The 19946-nt window shown below is 50.7% G+C and overlaps 2 protein-coding genes across 2 annotated transcripts; one reads left to right on the plus strand and one right to left on the minus strand.

The window, feature by feature from the left end:
• Window positions 1–1574: 1574 nt before the first annotated feature.
• LOC115848234 (WAP four-disulfide core domain protein 2) lies at window positions 1575–7998 on the plus strand. The gene is made up of 4 exons (XM_030848804.3): window positions 1575–1720; window positions 2298–2441; window positions 5306–5458; window positions 7844–7998. Exons 1-3 carry the CDS (start codon window positions 1645–1647, stop codon window positions 5455–5457), a joined length of 372 nt encoding a protein of 123 aa, XP_030704664.1. The 5' UTR covers window positions 1575–1644; the 3' UTR covers window position 5458; window positions 7844–7998.
• A 9041-nt stretch (window positions 7999–17039) lies between these two features.
• Window positions 17040–19718, minus strand: LOC115848218 (kunitz-type protease inhibitor 3-like). Its single transcript, XM_060285330.1, has 3 exons — window positions 18775–19718; window positions 17684–17703; window positions 17040–17629 (listed from the first exon to the last, which is right to left on the minus strand). The coding sequence occupies exons 1-3, from the start codon at window positions 18999–19001 to the stop codon at window positions 17517–17519; spliced, it is 360 nt and encodes a 119-aa protein (XP_060141313.1). The 5' UTR covers window positions 19002–19718; the 3' UTR covers window positions 17040–17516.
• Window positions 19719–19946: the final 228 nt, after the last annotated feature.

A 19946-nucleotide genomic window follows, 5' to 3' on the forward strand; every position in this document is an offset into this window, starting at 1 on the left:
TGGGGAGGGGTAAGGCCGAGTAGCTTCCTGGCATGGGGAGCTGGCTAGGTGCCAGAAGAAAGCTGTCGGCAGCAGTGCCTGAGGCTGAAGGTCCAGTAGGCAGCTGGGTCCACAGGCTAAGACCATTTGCTCTTCTGCTGCCCTAGACTGAGTTCCAGGAGCCGCCCTGGGCTGTGCCCCTACCTGGCTCCTGCGTCATGGCTGTGGACTGTTCCCTGCGCTCAGAGTAAACAGCCCTGGCCCCTCCCAGCCAGCACCTGTCTCCAGTCCCCAGGCTGAACATGGGAATTGGGGAGGCATTCTCCCCTCTTTCCCCCGGGACCCATCTGTGGGGACAGTGGCTGGATGTGCTTCTGTCACCAGCTCCGACTCACCTGTCATCCCAAGGGTCACCGCCCCCGCCCCCTTGTGCCCTCCAGCAGCAAAGACCTCCTGGGGCTTAAGGACCTCAGAGTTTGGGTCAGGAAGGATGTTTGAAGGCACCTCTTGCTGGGTAAGTGTGTTTTGGCCTTTAGCAGCCTGCACGTTAAAGCTTGGCGTGTACCCAGCAGTCTCCTTCCTAGCAGGAGACACCATCTTTGGAGGGGACAAGGCGGCAGCTCAGAACAGGGAAGTGATTCACTCAAGGTCCCTCAGCTGGCAGGTGCTGGAGGTGGGTGGGAGTCAAACCCAGACCCCGTCACCCAAAGCCAGTGCCGAAGGCTCCTTTAATTCCTTTCTCTACACCAGCTGTGTGCCCTAGATGTGTCACGAAGAACGTACATTTATGACGGAATGGAAGAAATAAGGGCTTGGAGGGATGGAGACTTGCGATCAAACCTTGTCTCTACAGCTTCTCACGGGACCTTGGGTGGGAGGGTACCCCCTCTGCACATCCAGTCCATCTGTCAGGCACAGCTGATGGCAACAATATCTGTCTGTTCACAGGTGTCTGGGAAGATCCATGACTCCGTGAGACATTGGACACAGAGCTGCACACAGGGAGCCCTGAGAGAGTGTTGGTGTGGAAAAGAGAGGGAGGGAGAAACACACATGAAATGGCTCTAGATGTTAATAGGTGTTTCACCTTCCTTGGCCTCAGTTTCTTGTGTCCAGTCGGTTCATTCATGAATAATTTCTCCTGCAGCTCCTACTATGTGCTGTGTATCCCTACACAACAGCTCCACCATGAATCTCTAAAGAGCAATTTTCACTCTGATCTGCTGACCCCAAATCCACCCACTTCATCCGCAGGCTCCTCCCTGTGGGTCCTGCCCTTTCCCCCTCCTTTACCGACAGCGGGCATTACCGGGAGACCCCTGAGTCTCAGAATGGGAACCCCTGTGTCTAGCCCTTGGCCTCCTGCTGCCCTGCCCACGGGCCCCAGGAGGGAGGTGGGGAAGCAGGAGCGGACAAGCGTCCAGCTGCAGCTGGTCGAGCTGCACCGGCCTGGAAGCAGCTTAGGTTCCTAGTTCCCACTGGGGCCAGAGTGACACCTGATCCTGGGGGATTGTGAAACGGCAAGAGGTTGCAGCCGGCCCGCCTGCCTTGTCCGCTGAGCCCTCTACCCGCACGGCTTCGGCCCCGCCCCTACCCCACGCCCCCCAGGAAAGCGGTTAAATCCCCCCTTCCGGGCAGCGCCTCACTCCCGCCCCGGCGAGCACCATGCCTACCTGCCGCCTCGGTCTGCTCGTCGCCGCCCTCCTCCTTGGCCTGCTGCTGGGCCTCCCCCCGGTCACAGGTGAGTGGGGCGGGGAGAGGCCTGGCGCCCAAAGGGGCCGAACCAGGAGAGCCGGGAAGGAGCCCGGCAGAAGCTTAGCCTCTCTGGGGACAGAGAAGTGAGGATTCCCGGGGTGGAAGTGGGGAGTCCCATGAAGGCCAAAATTCGAGGATCCCTGGTGCCTAAAAGTGGTGACCCTTGGAGCTTTAGATGTGGGGTCCAATGTGCTGGAGGTGGGGAGACACTGAAGGCTGACATATGCGCGGGGGGAGACGGGGAGACTCTTTGCTGACAGTGGAGACTCATTGGTCAGAGGCGGGGACCCTCTGCCTGAACATGGGAAGCTCCTAGACGCTTAGTTGTGCGGGGGTCCCCTAAGAATTGAGGGCTCAGCAGCCAAGAGTTTGGTCACTCCTGTCGTCCCAGGTATCAGGGACCCCGGCCCTGGAGGTGGGGCTCTCTCAAGGCTGTAGTGGGGTGTGGGGAGCAGGGACTGAGACTCAGAATTCCCGGGAGATTGAGATTTGGGGCCATCAGACAGGAGGCGGGCATCCTCTGAGAGCGGGACTGAGTCCCCCACTGCGCGTCCGCCTCCCAGGCACAGGAGCAGAGAAATCAGGCGTGTGCCCCGCGCTAGAGGCGGACCTGAACTGCACGCAGGAGTGCCTCTCGGATGGGGAATGCGCGGACAATCTCAAGTGCTGCCGGGCCGGCTGCGCCACCGTCTGCCAGATGCCCAATGGTAACCCCGGGGGACCCACGCGGGGCGGGGCGGGGCAGCGGGGGTTGGGAGGGGGAGGGAGTGCCCAGTTCTGTTACGGGATCTGGGGCGCGACCGACCCAGGGGTCCCCGACCAGGTCGAGGCGGATGGAGCCAGATCAGCCCGTGCTCTCCTTCCCTTGGCTCCGGTGAAACCTAGGCGTCGCTGAAGTGCAGCCAGGGGGAAGGGAGGTCCCCCACTCCTGGCCGGATTCATTGCTCTGGGGCATGACGGACTTCCGGGACGCACCGCGGGGACGTTGTTCCGGAACATTGTTCTCTGAGATCAGGGGACCTGATTCGGATTTTCCTCCTGTCTGGGTTCAGCCGCGGGGCAGCCTAGGGCTGCCCAATGGGCTGGACCCCAAGGTCTGGGGCGCTCCTCCCCATTAGCGCCCCTACCCTGGGGCCTCCCCAACCCAGGAGGAAGGACTTGGGACGCCTGCTGGCAGGACTCCCCAATCCCTCTGTCCAGATGGAGACTTTCCAGGTTTAGGAGAGCACCCAGCCCGTCTTAAAGATGTGGATGTGAGCTACAAAAGAGAGCAAGGTTCTTGTCCAAGGTCACATTGCCATCTCTGGCTGGGCAGGAGTCATAACGCAGGGGGTTCCTTTCTGCCTGAGTGGTTTGAAGAATGTCAGGACCCCTCCCAGAGCACCCCTCCCACTTCTTCATCTTTAAAACTCTCTTCCACTCTAAGGGTTGAGTGAGAGAGAGAAAGTGTGTGAAGCTGGCCTGTCATAAAAAGTACTTGCTGGAGCTGAAGACTGTCCAGTAGGCCATGGGGGCTCCTATCAGAGCAGGAAGCTGTGGAATCCAAGCTTCTCATTTTTCAGAGGGAAAGACTGAGGACTAGACCAGGGATATGACTTGGATCCCAAGGTGCTGGGATCACTTGTCTTTATCCAGAAAAAAAACCTGTGTGATGCCCCCACCTTGTGATTTCTCTGAAGATGCCCACAGGGGCTGGGAAGGTTTGTAATTGGAGATTCAGTCACTCATGAGCAGGGAGGTAGGAGGTAGAGGGAGGACAGGCCCATCAGGGGGCTTCTGGGTCTGGGGACCTCTAACCTGGACCAGAGGGAGGAGGACCGGAAGGAGAGGAGGACACTGGGAGAGAAAGGAGGATGGCAGACAGGCAGATGAGAGAGGAGGACGGAAAAAAGAGGAACCTCTGCTGTTAGGGGGAGTCTCTGCTGTTCCCTGGTCTCAGATGGACAGACTGAGGCAGGAAGAGGGGCAGGACCAGAGGGCCTCCTGAGCTAGAATCCTAGTTGTGCCGTCTGCTTGCTGTGGGTCCTGAGCAAGTCGCTTCACCTCTCTGAGCCTCTGCTTTCTCGCTGGCTAAATGGGATGAGCATCCCAGATGTGGTAGGGTCGACATGAGGCTAAATGAAATCATACATGTGAAATGTCTCAGGAGAGAGCAGACCCTCCACACACAGTGGCTTGTTTTGTGGGTACCCCGCTCCTGAAGCCCTTCTGTCCGGGGGCAGCTCGGTATTGAGAGCTCCTGCCCTTCTCAGTGGAAAGGGTGACTTTGTGCGAGGAAGACAGCCCCTCCCGCCCTCTGCAGCTCCTCACCCAGCTGTGCGCCCGCTTGACACTTGGCTGGGCTTGCTCCTGGGGCTTCTGGGCATTGAGCCAGCTCCCTTCTCCTTGACCCTGGAAGTGGAGCACAGGGGTGTGTGTGTGTGTGTGTGTGTGTGTGTGTGTGTGTGTGTGTGTGTGTGTGTGTGTGTGTGTGTGTGTGTGTGTGTGTGTGTGTGTGTGTGTGTGTGTGTGTGTGTGTGTGTGTGTGTGGACATTGGAAGGTTAGGCTCAGGTCTTGGTTTTACTTATGATCAGCAGTGTGCTGTTGGGTGATGCCTTCACATCTCTGGGTCTAATTTTCCTCCTTTGTAGTAGGAGCAGGGTAGAAATATCCCCTACAGAAGAGAGAGTTGATGTGGAGGTTTAAAGGACAAATTGAATTTACACTAAGGGCTTTGTAATCAGCACATATCTGTGGTGTTATCTGTTTGTGTGTGTGTTAGTGGAAGAATGCTTGTCTGGGTGTGGATGAGTGAGGTTGTATGGGGGCCTTGGTGCTAGATGGTGGTAACTGGGAGTGAATAGATGGGAGTGAGTGAAGAGATTGTGGGCATGTAACCCCTCACACGTGCACTGCACTTTACAGCTGACAAAGCAGCAGAGTGCATGGTGCACAGACCTGAAGCCAGATTCCTGGGTTCAGATCCTGTCCCTACCCTGTATGACCTTAGGCAAATACTTAACTTCTTGGTACCTCAGTTTCCTCATCTGCAACATAAGGAAATAGTAACAGTTCCTCGCACCCTGTTTTAGGATTATCATGAGGATTAGCTGAGTTAATATACGTCAAATGCTTAGGATAATGCCTGGCACATAGAAGCAGCTAAGTGTCAACTGCTGTCCTTACTCATTATTATTCTTATTACAAGGACTTTGTGCAGGGATAAGGAATACATGTCTGTTGCCTCCACTGCTTCCACAGCGGCCCCACGACATGGGCAGCACGGATCTCATGTGATACCTGAAGACACGGGGCTCTGGGAGATTTCTGGCCCCAGGTCACAGAGTTAGGAAAAGGCAGATCTGGGACTCAAACTAGGGCCCTATGATCCCAAAACACTCAGGGAGAGAGCAGAAGGAAGGGAGGTTGCAGGTGCTCTCCCAAGGTCCCCTGAGATCCACTCCAGCCCCTAAGATCCACTTAGGCAGGCAGCTCTCTTGTTTGTGAATCCAGGTGGGTGGTTGTGCTGTGGAGACGTGTTCAGCTCCCTGCTTCCCCTCTGCCCACCCCCCCACCCCTTTTTCCACCCAGAAAAGAAGGGTTCCTGCCCTCAGGTGGACATCGCCTTCCCCCAGCTCGGCCTCTGCATGGACCAGTGCCAGGTGGACAGCCAGTGTCCTGGTCTGTTGAAATGCTGCCACAATGGTTGCGGGAAGGTGTCCTGTGTCACACCTGTCTTCTGAGGTAGGTGGCCTGGGGGGAGGGGTGCACTGATGCCCAGATTTGATGACACCTGCAGGAGGCTGAAAAGGAGAACCTGAGCTAACACACTGCTGTTCCCTTCTCTGTCCTTTGATTTACTTTCACTCAACAGATTCACTGAGCGTCTATCACGTGCCAAGCACTGCTCTAGGTGCTGGGGATGCTCCATGTGTGAACAAATCGGACACAAATTTCTTTCTGATGGTTTTATATGCTAGTGAATGATAAACAAAATAAATATGCAAGTATACTCTGTGAAATGTTAGCAGGAAATAAGTGGCCTGGAGAAAAAGAAAAAAGAGTGGGGATAAGGAGTGGGGATGGGGGGGCGGCAGGGAGCAGTACTGCAATTTTTTCATGGGACCTCCTGGAAGGCAGCATATGAACAGACTTGATGGAAATGATGGAGGGGGCCGCGAGCATATCAGGGAGAATGTTACAGGCCGAGGGGGCAGCAGGTGTAACGCAGTAGCCTCCCTGGTGAGTTTCAGAAAAAGCCAGAAGGCTGGAGTCTGCTGATCAAGGAGAGAGCAATAGAGGAGAGGGTCCGAGAGGTAGGTGGTAAGCGGAGGGACCTGACAGACCATGTAAGGACTTTGGTCTTGACCCATGGTCTTGACCCAGAGATGTCGGGTCCTTGGGAATGGACACGCTCTGACTTAGATTTGCAAAGATTGCTGAGGGTGTTGTATGGAGGCCCTAGGGGACAGTGGCAGAAGCAGGGAGACCAGCGAGGAGGCTCCTGCAAGAGGCCAGGTGTGAGATGATGGACCAGGTGACGTAAGTGTCTGCATTTGGGACCTATGTGAAGGTAGATGGGACAATATTTGCTGATGAATTGGGCTGTGAGAAGATTTACTCCTTTTCCCCTTAACACCCTCGTAAATAAGTCAGTGGCTGGAGGAGCAGCTGTGTCCTGGGAGGGCGGGCGGTGGCTGGATGGGTTGGGGAAGTAGGAAGCTCTTTGCATAGGCCAGTGCGAGGCAGAAGAATTGATCTTTACTCTCGCCAAAAAGCTTGGCTTTTCAGGACAGAGCTGGTAGAGATCAGTTAATTTCAGTTCAGTTTCTCAAATGCCCCTTTCAAGTGTGTTGAGCACTTACTCTGTGGCAGGCAGGGCTATAGTCAGCCACCTCGAGGGGCTCTGACGCTGGAAGGAAAAGATTGTGCAGCCTCTCTTTCCCCACATATAATTAAAAATAAAACAATATGAAGTCATAAAGCAAGTGTAAGAAAATAAAGAGAAGCAAAACCAAAGAACATGCATCGTCAGGCCATTGCAGGATCCAGCACTGTGCCGCCAGCTCTGTGCCAGGTTCTGGGACGGAAGGTGACCACCGCCCTTCCTCACCGAGCTTGCAGCCCAGTGGCTGAGGCAGACAGATGGACAGACGCCCCCAGTGCCTGTCGTCGGTGTTGCAATGGAGGGAGGGGCTGGGTGTGATGGGGACATAGAAGAGGAAAGCCTCACCCAGGTTGGGGTGGGGAAAGGAGGGAGCAGGCTTCCCAGAAGGGACCCTGAGCCAATCCGGAAGGATGAACGAAAGGTCGGTAGTCTGGTGAAGTACAGCAGCGGGGAGGCTGTTTCAGACAGAGGGAACCGGACAAGCAAGAACCTGGAAGGGCCCTTTGGTTGAAATCTCATTGTTGATCGTGCAATAATTTTGATAAGCTCTCAGCCAAGGGACTGGCAGGTCAGTGATGGAACCTATTGCCCAGATGTGAAGACTCTGACCTAGAGAGAGGGGAGGATGTGCTCAAGGCCCCAAGGTTGTTAATTCAGTGCCTGAGAGAGAACCACGGTCTCCCCAGGGACCAGAGCTCTCCGCCTCTTGCCTCCATCAGTGTCAGCTGCATGGGCTGGCTTTGCAGTCCGGAAGACCTGGGTTCAGATTTCAGCTCTGACACTTAACTAGCCTTTTTCGCCTCCCTGAACTGCAAATATTTTGCTTATAAAATGGGATAAATAAAATAATAAGATCTTTTTGATCAGCTAACCCAGCTTAGCCAAAGGAATAGGGGCATGGTGGAACTTCCTAGTGGTAGAAGGATTCTTAGGGACATAAATGACAGTGGCCCCTCAGGAAGGTCACGTCACAATGGTCAGTGGGGACCACGGTATACCCAGGTGTGTCCGGGGATGGTCAGAAGCAGAAGAGATGAGTCTAGGACTTTCCGAAAAGTGCAGGCAGAGCCCCAGGGTCTCAAGACGGTGAGGCTTTCCTGGGGGCGGGGATAGGGAGCTAAGGGGGGATGTGATGGGGTAGGGGGAGCTTTGGCCCAGAATTTAAGCTGCAGGCATTCTTGTCCAGTATCATGGATACTGTTGTTGACGGTATTATTGTGATTTTCTTCCTCCACCTCCAGCCACCAGCCTGAGGAGTGGGGGAGTGGAAGTGTCTGCCTGGCCCTGTCTGGCTCCAGCCCAGCTGCCCTCCTCCCTTCCTGGCCTCTGTGCTCCCCTCCTGAGCGGCCACAGCTGCTTCTTTTCCAACCAATAAAGTGACCACTTCCAGCACCGATGGGGCTGTGGCCTCTGTTATTATTCTGGCTCATTTGTCCCACGACTCTGGGTGGAGGTGCGGGCATGGGGGTGCAGGGTGCAACGAGATCATCCAGGCGCAAAGTCTGAGATCAGCTCTGACACGATGAGCATAAACTCAGGGCTCCTCTGTGTGCGCTGGCGCTTCCCTGGGTGAATCCGCCCACCAGCCCTGTGTAGTTGTTGGTTATTCTCCCAGGGTTTTGGAGGAGAGAACTGGGGCTCAGAGAGATGCTGGAATCCTTCCAAAGTCACTGGGATTCGTTGCTGGGGGTTCTGACAACAGCAGCAGCATGTACTGTGTGCCAGACACAGGGCTGGGAGATTCACTTGTGAGATCTTCTGGATCCCCAAAACAACCCTCAAATTAGTTGATGACAGTCCTGTGTTACAGACTGGGACTCCACCAAGTTACTTGCTTGGGGCCACACAGAAAGAAGGTGGCAAAGCCAGGGTCCTTCGTTGTAGCTGCTTTTAAAAAATCAAACCGTTATTTTACATAAATAATATTCACATGGATCAATATTCAAAAGGTAAAAATACGCAGTGAAACATCTCTCACCCTTGACCCTCTTCCTGCACCTGCAGCCACTCAGTTGTTTTCTACAGAGGAAACGAATGCCATCAGTTTCTTGTGTCTTCTTCCCAAGAGAGAGCTCCAGCTCACTCCCTCTATCCTTTCTTCTCTCTGTAGCCCCTCTCTTTATTCCCCCTTTCTCTCCCTTCTTTCTATGCCTACTTTTTCTCTCCCTCTCCTTCTCACCTCCCCTCTTCCTCTCTATTCCTCTTCTATCATCTATCTCTCCAGGGACATGTAGATATAAAATTCTCATCTAGGGCTTCCCTGGTGGTGCAGTGGTTGAGAGTCCGCCTGCCGATGCAGGGGACACGGGTTCGTGCCCCGGTCTGGGAGGATCCCACATGCTGCAGAGCGGCTGGGCCCGTGAGCCATGGCCGCTGAGCCTGCGCGTTGGAGCCTGTGCTCTGCAGCGGAGGGGGTGGGGGGGCGCAGCAGTGAGAGGCCCGCATACCGCGGGGGGGAAGAAAAAATTCTCATCTATCCCACCTTTTTACAGAATTGTAGTACACTATACACATTGTGTTGTACTTGGCTTTTTTCACTTCGTGTATCTTGAAGATCACTCACAGCATAAAAGGTTTCTTCATTCATTTCTCTGGCCGTATAGTATTCCATTGTTGGGATGTACAAAGTTTATTTAACCACACTTACACGGGTGACTATTTAGGTTGCTTTCAAACTTTTACAGACTTAGATTTGAACCTGAGTCATCTGATGACACCAGAGTCCCATGCTGACTCTACTGCAGTGATTTTTCACGTTAATCCCTGAGGTGGGGTGGGGAGGGGATGCCTAGCCTTTTGGGGTGAGGAGGGGGTAAAGCAACTAAGTCATAGCAGAGACTCAGCCCCCAGGACATGGTTTATGTCCTTCCCTGCTGCTCCACCCACCGTGGAACGTGAGAGGTCAAGGCAGCTTCTGTGCATTTGTGTGGAGACAGAAAGCTGGGGGGCTTGGTGTTTGGCCAGCCTTATCTTTCTCATCCTCCTGTGGGTCTCTGCCCCAGGCCATGAGCCAGCAAAGAACCTGGCTGTCCATCCATCCCCCTGGGGGTACGTGGGAACGCGTCTCCTGTATGAGAATGGGGGTGCTCACTGCATAAGGCTGCCTTTGGAGGTAGGTGGGTGGCAGTATCGCTTTTCTCCTAGCTTTCCCTTTTCCAATCTCTATCCCTGTCCAGGCTCCAGTCTCCCCAACCCTTCTAAGCAAAAACAAAGTGATAGGCTGGGTAGAGTCGTTAGGGACTAAATGTGTGGGTACCACCCCTTCCACTTTCTCCTTGCTTTCCCCGGCTCTGCCTTCTGAAAGAGAGCCCTGGGCAGGGCCTTGTTTAACTCAGGGATGGCAGAGGTATGCCTTTGTATGCACGCCATTATTTCTTCCATCGGCACCATGCCACAAATCTCTCTCCTCCTTTCCAGGAGCCTGTGTGTGGACGGCATCCTGATGGGCTATGTGTTCTGTAGCCAGACCACAGCCATGCTAGTTTGAGCTAGAAGGACGGCTCCCAGGGCCAGAAACTTGGTAAACTGCTGCCTTTCCGGAGCTCAGGGCAGGGTCTCTTCCTGCGCTTACTTTCTCCCATCTCTGGCAACACGCTGCTTCGCTGTTGCCTCTAAACCCCATCTCCAGTCCAGACGGCAAAACCCTGTAGAAACAAACATCTGTTCTCCAGCAAGGTGCAGGTTGGTGACTGGAGACATAATAGGAAGTTAGTTACACATGAGGGAGCTGGAGCTTGAAAAATGAAGTTCTAAAGCCAGACCAGTAGAGGACAGCCCTGCCTGAGGAACAGCGTAAGCAGAGGTATTCCTCATTCAGGAAAACTTTTTTGAGCACTTACTATGTGTTCTGTTCTAGGTGGTGGGGATTTGACATCAAGGAGGTGAGGGGTGTGTGTGTGTGTGTGTGTGTGTGTGTGTGTGTGTGTGCACGCGCGCGTGTGGGGTGAGGGAAACAGTCACTAAATAAATGAACCAACACAGGTTTAACATGTCAGGTGGTAGAAAGATTATGGCGAACTATAAAGTTGGGTAAGAGGACTAGTGGGTCCAGGGGATGGGGTAAGAGGTAGGGGGTTGTTGCTTTGCAGAGGGTATTCAGGGTGTCATTCAAGTCATGAGCTGAGTGAAGGACATGAGCCACACGGAACCCATGGGAAGAGCTGTCCAGACCAAGGAAGCTTCTAGGGCTAAGGACCTGAGTTCAGATGCTTGAGGATCATGGCTGGCGTGCTGAGGGCTCAGGAGCATGAAGGGAGATGCAGTCAGAGAAGTAGTGCGGGCTCAGATCATGGAGGGCCCTGTGGTCACTACAGGACTTTGCCTTTTATTCTGAGGAATTTAGGAGCCATAGGAGGGGTTTGAGCGAGCGATGATGTCATCTTACCTATGTTTGGAAAAGATCCTTCTGGCTGTTATATGAAGAATAGACTCTGGGGGCAATGTGAAGCAGGAAGAGCAGTTAGGCTGCCCAACAGGACATAGGAGAAACGACTTTTTTTTGCCTCTTCATCTACTAATCTGTATGAGACCCCCAAACTGCCAGCCCTAATGCCCCGGGAGCTAGGGCTGCACCAGCTATGAGGGCTCCTGTGACTGCTCTGTGGTTCCATTTGTCCTGTCCATTGATGCAGCTTCCAAAAACTAACTCGTGAAATAATCATATTGCAAACACAACAAACACTCCCCTTCTTGCCCCATGATCACGTTTACCCAGTTGATCATTCTACTACAAGTTGATGGCAAAACTGTGAGGGTGAGGAAAACAGAGTGATGGCTGACAACTCGTTAGCTCTCCATTCAGTGCTGCAATCTGTTGGTGAGGGTCTGGTTTGTTTAGCCCTTAAAGATGGTACTTGGTGGGAGCTGCAGCGCCCCCCTGAGCCACAGAACAGCATAGCATTAGTAGGCCCTGCCTGCAGAGCATAGAGGTCCTAGACCCAGAAGTCTCTGCATACCCCCCACGGCTGGGATATCAACCCCAAAGAAGCCCAGGGCCCAGCCAAACCAGGTTTATTGGGGTGAGTTCATTACATAAAAAGATGGGACCCTCTAGAGCTACCGAAACCCCATTATTTGCAGCCCTCAATCTTGGACAGCCCTCTGGGGGTGTTTCACCAGATGAACGATCCAAAGCCTGTGGTTTATATTATGGGCTAGGGTTAGGCTTAGGACTATGGTTAGACTCTCGGCACTACCAGGGGAACAGACAATGGAAGGCAGCCGACCTTTGCGATCAGTCTGAAAACAACAGCCCCTCACTGATGGAAGGTTGGTACCTCACTCCACAGGCAGAGCTCCAAGTGGCCTGGATGGTGCCCACAGGACCCCCTTTAACCACCCTCCAGGTAGCAATATACACAGACTCTGGGGCAGAGTGCCTGGGCGGCTGAGTGATTTGGAGCGTAGAATTTTCGAGATTGGCTCACTCATGATCTCTGTTGCAGGGCCAGAGACTGGTTTGAAATAGCATTAACCTCTCAACATATTAATGTACAAATTAGGCATGTTCATGCTTATCACAAGGACAGTTCTCCATTGGTCTCATGTGGTTCAGCTGTGGTACACTTGTAAGGTTTCCCTGTTATCTCTTTTCCATTTGCCTATGGGACACCATATCCCACTCTCCTAGTAGCTCTGATGTGGTTGCAGTGATTTCTCCTTGACTTTTTCCTTTTTTATGCTTGATTTATTCTTTCAACTTTTTTTTTTTTTTTTTTTTTTTTTTTAGCTGTACGCGGGCCTCTTACTGTTGTGGCCTCTCCCGCTGCGGAGCACAGGCTCCGGACACACAGGCTCAGCGGCCATGGCTCACGGGCCCAGCCGCTCCGCGGCATGTGGGATCTTCCCAGACTGGGGCACGAACCCATGTCCCCTGCATCGGCAGGTGGACTCTCAACCACTGCGCCACCAGGGAAGCCCCAACTTTTAATTTTGACATGACTTCAGACTTAAAGAAAAGTTGCAAGAATAGTGCCAAGATTTCCTGCATCCTCTTTACCCATATTCATCAAATGCTTACATTTTACATTTACTTTCATCTTTCTTTCTCTCTCTCTCTCTCCACACACACACCCCACATATTATGTTTTTCTAAAGCATGTGAAAGTGTGTTGCAGACATCCTAAGTACTTCAGTGAAGTTCCTGAAATAAAGGCATTCTCTTAAATAACCACAGCACAATAATCAAATTCAGTAAATTAACATTGACACTGTGCTATTATCTAATCTACAGACAGGACCAGCTACCTAATTTATGAGGCACAGGGCCAAATGAAAATGTGGGTGCCACGTGGCTGCCATGGCCTTCCCTGAAATGCCATAGGGAGTGCACATGTAATGAAACGGAGCAGGACCCTGTAGGGGCTCTTGGGCATGGAAGCCTCTCTGTGTCCCCCGTTCCTTGTTTGTAGGGGACAGACTCCAGCCTCCATGACCTTCCCTGAGACCCAAAGGGCAGGTTCAAACAGTTGCTAATCAGGGAAGGGAGGGGATGCAGAGACAAGGGAGGAGCAGCCCAGAAACAGTAGCGCAGGACTTCGCTGGTGGCGCAGTGGTTAAGAATCTACCTGCCAATGCAGGGGACACAGGTTCGAGCCCTGGTTCGGGAAGATCCCACATGCCTCGAAGCAACTAAACCTGTGCGCCACAATTACTGAGCCTGCGCTCTAGAGCCCGCGAGGCACAACTACTGAGCCCGAGTGCCACAACTACTGAAGCCCACTCGCCTAGAACCCATGCTCTGCAACGAAGAGTAGCCCCCACTCACCACAACTAGAGAAAGCCCGTGCACAGCAATGAAGACCCAGCGCAGCCAAGAATAAATAGATAGATAGATAGATAAATAAATAAATAAAATTTAAAACAGAAAACAAAAAAACCTGAAAAATATTGGTTGGCCAAAAAGTTCGTTCGGGTTTTCTGTAATCAGACATAATAACCCGAACGAACTTTTTCGCCAACCCAATAAATCCTGGGTCCATCCTTTCCTCCATGGTGTAATTTCTACAAAAATAATCAACAGGTACTTGTGGAGTATTTACTTTGTACACATCACTTTTCTTGGCTCGAGGTAGATATGTGTAAGGCAAGATCCCAACTTTCAAGGGCCCACAAAATATGACCATGAAAAGGTAGAAGCAGGCAGGCCCAGGATATCTCTGTGTAGTCCATATGGAGATGTCAGGGGGTTTACAGGATGGAGAGGTAAGCTAAGACTGGGCTGCTCAGTAGAGCTGAACTTTAATGACTGCAAACTGATTAAGAATATGGGTCCTAGAGTTACACTTTGATTCAAACACCAGCTTCACTCCTTGCCGGTTTGCTATTTGGGGCCAGTAATTTATCTTCCTGACTTTCAACTTCCTCATTTGTAAGATACAGATATTAATAGAATCTTCCTCTTTAGGCTGTTGGAAATATTAAATGAGATCATGTACGTAAAGCACGTAACTTGGTTCCTGGCGTATCATAAGTGTTCCATAAGTGGCAATTATGAGAATTTTAATAGAAGGTGTTATGTATTGAAAGCTTTTCAAATGCATGTCCTCTTTGACCTAGAGGTTCCCCTTCTTATCATCTATCCTCACTAAACAGTCAGAAATGCTCACGCTGATGTACTTGCAACATTATTTATTATATTGAGAAAGCATAAATAATCTCAACATTTAATCAGAGAAGACTTGTTTAAATAAATTATGATCCAGCGATACCCAGAAAGCTCTACCCCTTTTAGAATTATGTTGCAGAATATTTAACGATATAGGAAAATCTTCACCCAATATTGTTAACTGGTAAAAGCAGGTTATAAATCTGTATTAATGTGTGCTCCTAAGTTGTTCACTTCCATTATTCCCAGAAAGTTTTTTAAAGGCTTGAGGAGCTTGCTCATTTGGAAGATATTCCTCCAGCATATATGGATTAAGAAATTTAATGAGCTCTCAACACTATGTCAACAGTGGTATTTCCTGTGCTTCTGTAGCTTATCTGGCACCGAATGGCCTTCCGGTAGTTTCTTCTTTCTGGTAGTTTCTGTTTATCTTTTCGCCTAAGCAACTTTTATAACACAACATTTCTCAGAATCCAGATTTGGTGATGTAAGACCTCTTGGGTATTTGTACTCATAGGGACCAGGCACTATGAGCTTTCAGCTTTCACCTGTGAACAAATATCAGGGAAGAAGGAGGGAGAGGAAGGAGACCCAAGAACCGAGCCTTTAAGCAGTCACTGCTGTGTGACTCTGGCCAAGCTCCTCCCTGGGGCAGTCAGATTGCTACGGTGGCCCAGTGATCCCCACTTCCTAGGGTTCATGTCCTTGTGTAGTCCCTTCCTTGAGTGTGGACTGGACCTAGTGACTTGTCTCTAATGAGCAGTGATGTAACGAAAAGTGATGGGGCGTCACTTCCAAGATTAAGACTGTGACTTCTATCTTGCCAGCACTCGTCCTGGTTCTTCCCACTGCTTGCTCTGATGAAGCCCATTGTCATGTGGTGAGCTGCCCCCTGGAGAGGCCCACTTGTCAAGGAACTGAAGGTGGCCCCTGGCCAATAGCCTTCGAGGAACTAAATCCTGCCAAAAACCACGTGAGTGAGCTTGGAAGTGGATCCTTCCCCAGTTGAACCTCAGATGACAATGCAGCTTCAGCCGGTTGACAACACCTAGATTGCATCCTTGTAAAAGACCCTGATTTTGGTTACTTTTCTACCTATATCCTCTTGTGTTTCTATGAGTTTCTTTAAGATGACTGTTTTGAAATCTTTGGCAGGCAGATTGTAGATCTCCATTTCCTTGGAGCCGGTTACTGGAGCTTCATTAGTTCTTTCGGTCGTGCCATGTTTCTCTGATTCTCTGTGATTCGTGTGGCCCTGTGTTGGTGTCTGTGCGTTTGAAGGAGCAAACTCCTCTTCCAGTCTTGAAAGACTTGTTTTGGCATGTAAGAACTTTCTACAACTTCCCCAGCCTACTAGGACTACCACCAGAATCACAGTTGTGCTGGATTGGAACCGGTTTTGAGGCTGTTGCTGGGTCTGCCATGGGGTCTGTGATTGACATGCTTGTTATCAGGGGCTCAGGTGGGCACGGATTCCATCTGGTCCCTGGGTGGGTGGGACTGCCTCTACTACCTTGTTCAGTAGGGAGGTGCTGGGACAAGGGTCTGCTTCAGGGTCCAAGGTCAGGTCCTCAGTCAGTGAGCCTATTACCAGGTGCGAGATAGGTATGGCTCCCACCAGGTCCCTGGGAGGACCGCTGCCTGGTCACAGGATGAGTCCCTGGGTGGGCGAGACTGGCCCTGGACAGTGGCCGAGAGGGACTGGAACGAAGCCCCAGGGCTATTTCAGTTTCAACAGCCAAGATTGAGGTTTGTAGCCCTGGTTCCACAGGCACGGATGAGTGTGTCTCCTGCCAGGTCCCTAGCTGGGCTGCGCTGCTCCCTGACGGTGGCTGGAAGGGCTGGAGTGAAGTCTAGGGCCCTTTCTGTATCTCCCAAGGTACAGATGTGTCTCCCGCCAGGTCCCTGTGCCGGCAAGACTGCTCAAAATCTGTGGCTGGAAGGGGCAGGAACTCAGTCTAAGGCCTTTCAGGATCTCCGGGGGCACAGATGGGAGTGCCTTCTGCTGGGTCCCTGTGCCAGCGGGACTGTCTGGGGCCTGTGGTTGGGATGAGCTAGACCCCGTTTCAGGGCACTTTCAGAATCTACAGTCTGAGCTAGTTTGGTGGGCTTATGTCCAGGGGCTCCTAGGCAGCAGCTGAGAGGGGCTGGAGGCTGTTCACAAGCCATTTCAGCACTCACTGACTTCTCCATGCCTGTTAACCTGATGCCTGGGGGAGCATGACGTATGGTCACGCATATGCGTCCCCGGGCACATGGTGCTGGGGAGAGGACCAAGCTAAATGGGGCTGTAGCCAAGTCCTCAGGGGCATGGAGCTGCTTCTGGGTCTATAGTTGGGCCCATGATAGGTGAGTCAACCACCTGGGTGCGGGCCTGCCTTCTCAAATGGTTCTCCTGGGTCTTGGACTGCACTGGATTTCACAGTCTCCTAGCTGGATCTCAAAGCTGCCGCAAAGGCATTTTTGCCCATGGATGGATGCCAAATGATCAGGCAGAGGGACATCTTATTCAGCCCCACCTTTCTGATGGCACTCAGGATGTTGTTTTTCAAAGGTGTTTAAAAACCATGCTTACGTTTAACCTTGTGTTATTTTACAATGATGAAAAATTGGAAGCACACATTCAACAACAGATGGTTGGCTAAGTAAATTACAGTGCTTTGTAAATAGTTTAGAATATTATATAGCCATTAACAATGACACTGAAGAATATTCACTGATCTGGGAAAATGTTTAAATGTTTATAATAAAATGCTACATAAAAATCCTGATAGAAAATACTATACAATTTACACACACACACACACACACACACACACACACACACACAGAGAGAGGGAGGGAGAAAGTAAATGAAGGCATATGCAGAGGAATGTTATTTTGAGATGATAATTGAATCTTATCCCTATGGATAAAATTTAATTGAATTTTTACCCGCAAAGGTCTACTTCCTTGTTCAATGTGGGCCCTTCCAATACCATGCCCCAAGTTTTCAAATTCACCCTCCCTCCTCCAAAACCTTTATCCTCCAATTCACTAAGCAGTAATTCATACTAAGTGTGAATGACTCTTAACTCTTAATTCCCCCAGTATATTTGTATGTATGTACGTATTTTAAAAATAAAGTCTTGAGATTTTAAACATGTTGGTGATATTTGTAGAATTTCAGGCACAGAGATGGGTGATTTAAAGAACAAGGCAGGGAGAATAAATTTGAAGTGGAGGAATGCATCTCTTGTTCACAAAAATAACTTCTATTGCCCTAGAGCAACTCTGACTCCAGGGAGGGCTGTGTTCTTACTAGAAAATCAGGTGTTCTTGCAGGTTTTCTCACATGCTGCTTTCCTCAAAAAGTTGTTGCCATTGCCATTACAACCTCCATAATAAAAAAGCTCACATTCATAAGTTCTCCAGTTGTAAACTCAGCACAGGATCGAGCCTCGACAAGGCCATTCTCCAAACGAAGTTTGCATACATTTGCGGAGACAGCTTTGCCTAAAGAGACAAAGCGGTTTGAGAGGCCCCATCACCTTCCGCTTGTTAGTCCCATATGCTAGGGGGCTGGGATGGCCCTGACCACAAATGCGAGGCTGTCCATAATATTAGCTGAGCTGTGTATTTCTTCCCATCCAGCCCACCTGGCCCACCCAGCCAGGGCCTTCTCCATCTGCACAGAAGAGATTTTCACTCCTGGGAGTAACCTGATGTGGTGAAAACCCGAGACTTGAGACTCCAATTCAAGTGGATACAAATCCTAGCCCTGCCACATACTACTGTGTGACGTTGTATCAACTTAACTTCTCCAAATTCCCATCTTTTCATATATAAAATCAGGGAGCTGAACTCCACCATCTCTGAGCACAATTCCAGATCTGATTGTCTAGGATTTGATGAGTAAGGTCTCTCAGGCTTCCATCCCCTGTCTCACTGTCATTCTGGAGTAGATATCCAATAGTGAGAGGAGAACTGACTTCAATCTGAGAGCAGGGTTGAAACCTGACTCCATCATTTTCTAGCTGTGTGAGCCTGGACAAATCACCTATGTCTTTGGCACTCAGTTTCCTTCACTGTAAATGGGCGTGTAATATGCACATTTTAGGCTTACTGAAGGGTGAGAGGTAACCAATGAAAAGCCTGATAAATAGAAAAGCATCAATAAACAGGAGTTGCTCTCAATCACTCTTTCCCTTCCTTCACCAAGAAGACTGAGAACAGGGATCTCATCATACTCTTTTCCGCAGTCTACATACCTAACACAGGCCTGGCTCTGAGTTCTCAGTAAATATTTGTTAATGGGGAGAAAAAATGCCACGAGATCCTCTGAGGCAGGATTACAAGTTTCTTGAACTCTCCTTTTATGTTCCTGTTACGTGAATAGGTTTATCCTTGCAATTACTCTTCAAAGTAGATATTAGGACTTCCAACTTTACATGAAGAAACTAAGGTCAGAGAAGTGAAATGCCTTTCCTAATGTCATGCTAGAAGGTGTTGGGTCAAGACTTTCTTTGGGCTGCTGGGCCCCTGGCCCTATTCCCAGGCTATTTTTGGAGCTCCCATGTTCCATACCAACCTTGTCTTAATTCTGATCGAAGTTCTTGGCAGAAGGTGAAGAGCAGGAGAAGTGAGGGAGAGACCCAGAGCTGCATGGTGCCACCCAGCAAGTGCCCAGCCTGGGGTTGGCATTTTAGGGAGAAATGGGACCAAGGAGGAGGAGCCTGATCCCACATCCAGCTCTTTCGTCCCTGACTTCTGCTGTTCATGAGGCTGATCCACCCTTGGAACAGAGTGTCCATCCAAAGCACAGCTCTGTCTTTCTCCTTTGGCCTTATCTGACCTGAATTTATCGAAGGCCACTTTACTACACTTCATGGTGTGAGCCCGTTAAACAATAATAAAACAGCAGCTACCATTTGTTGAGTGCCTCTACCTTTCCAAGCACCATTTAAAATACTCTTCATTCATTACCTCACTTGAATCCACACAGGACCCCTGCAAGGCTTAGAACCCCCATTTTGTAAGTGAGGAGAGTTTAAGCTACCTTGACCATTATCACATGGATAATGAATTTCAGAACCAGGACTGGGACCCTTGTCTGTTCAGCTCCAATAAACTTGTGTCACTCATTCATTCAACAAACACTTACCGAGTTCCCACAGCATGCCAGGCATAGTCTTAGATGCTGCCTCCCCGGCATCTGGGGGCTCCCAAAGAATTGTGGGAACAACACACACATTACTGTGTAGAAGGAGGACCCAACTTTTTTTGGTTTAGAGAATCATTCTGTCTAGAGAATCACCCCAATCACCAGGGTCCAGCACATTCCCCACCGACCTGCTTTCTCAGATCCTCCAGAGAGCTGATCTTTTGGAAGACAAAGCCAGTATGCTTTGGTGGGATTTAGTGAGCCTCAGATTCAAAGTCTGAGGTTGTACTTTTGAGTCCAGGTGTTCCTGATGTGGGCAAGTCATTTAACCTCTCTGAGCCTCAGTTTTCTCATCTATAAATTTAGATTAATTATGCTGGGTTAGCATATTTCCCAGAGCTGGTGCAAGTGTTCAATGAATAAACAAATGCTCCATACATTGGAAATGTGCAACAGGTATATGCCACTTGCAGGGGTGTGTGTGTGTGTGTGTGTGTGTGTGTGTGTGTGGCATGATGCCTTTTTGGAAACAGGAGTGTTAACTGGACCAGCACCACATTTGGTCGCTACACAAATGTGTTACCCATCTTTGCAC

The sequence above is a fragment of the Globicephala melas genome, chromosome 15, assembly GCF_963455315.2.
Source record: "Globicephala melas chromosome 15, mGloMel1.2, whole genome shotgun sequence".
Taxonomy (NCBI): Eukaryota; Metazoa; Chordata; class Mammalia; order Artiodactyla; family Delphinidae; genus Globicephala; species Globicephala melas.

What these genes read in the sequence shown, in the direction of transcription:
- LOC115848234 (XM_030848804.3), top strand. Translation starts at nt 1,645, where the DNA reads ATGCCTACCTGCCGCCTCGGTCTGCTCGTCGCCGCCCTCCTCCTTGGC. An exon ending in GGGCCTCCCCCCGGTCACAG is followed by an intron (nt 1,721 to 2,297) that starts GTGAGTGGGGCG and finishes TCCGCCTCCCAG; the next exon opens with GCACAGGAGCAGAGAAATCA. An exon ending in CGTCTGCCAGATGCCCAATG is followed by an intron (nt 2,442 to 5,305) that starts GTAACCCCGGGG and finishes TTTTCCACCCAG; the next exon opens with AAAAGAAGGGTTCCTGCCCT.
- LOC115848218 (XM_060285330.1), bottom strand. Translation starts at nt 19,001, where the DNA reads ATGGACACTCTGTTCCAAGGGTGGATCAGCCTCATGAACAGCAGAAGT. An exon ending in TCAGAATTAAGACAAGGTTG is followed by an intron (nt 17,704 to 18,774) that starts GTATGGAACATG and finishes TTGTCTCTTTAG; the next exon opens with GCAAAGCTGTCTCCGCAAAT. An exon ending in GCAAAGCTGTCTCCGCAAAT is followed by an intron (nt 17,630 to 17,683) that starts GTATGCAAACTT and finishes TCCTGTGCTGAG; the next exon opens with TTTACAACTGGAGAACTTAT.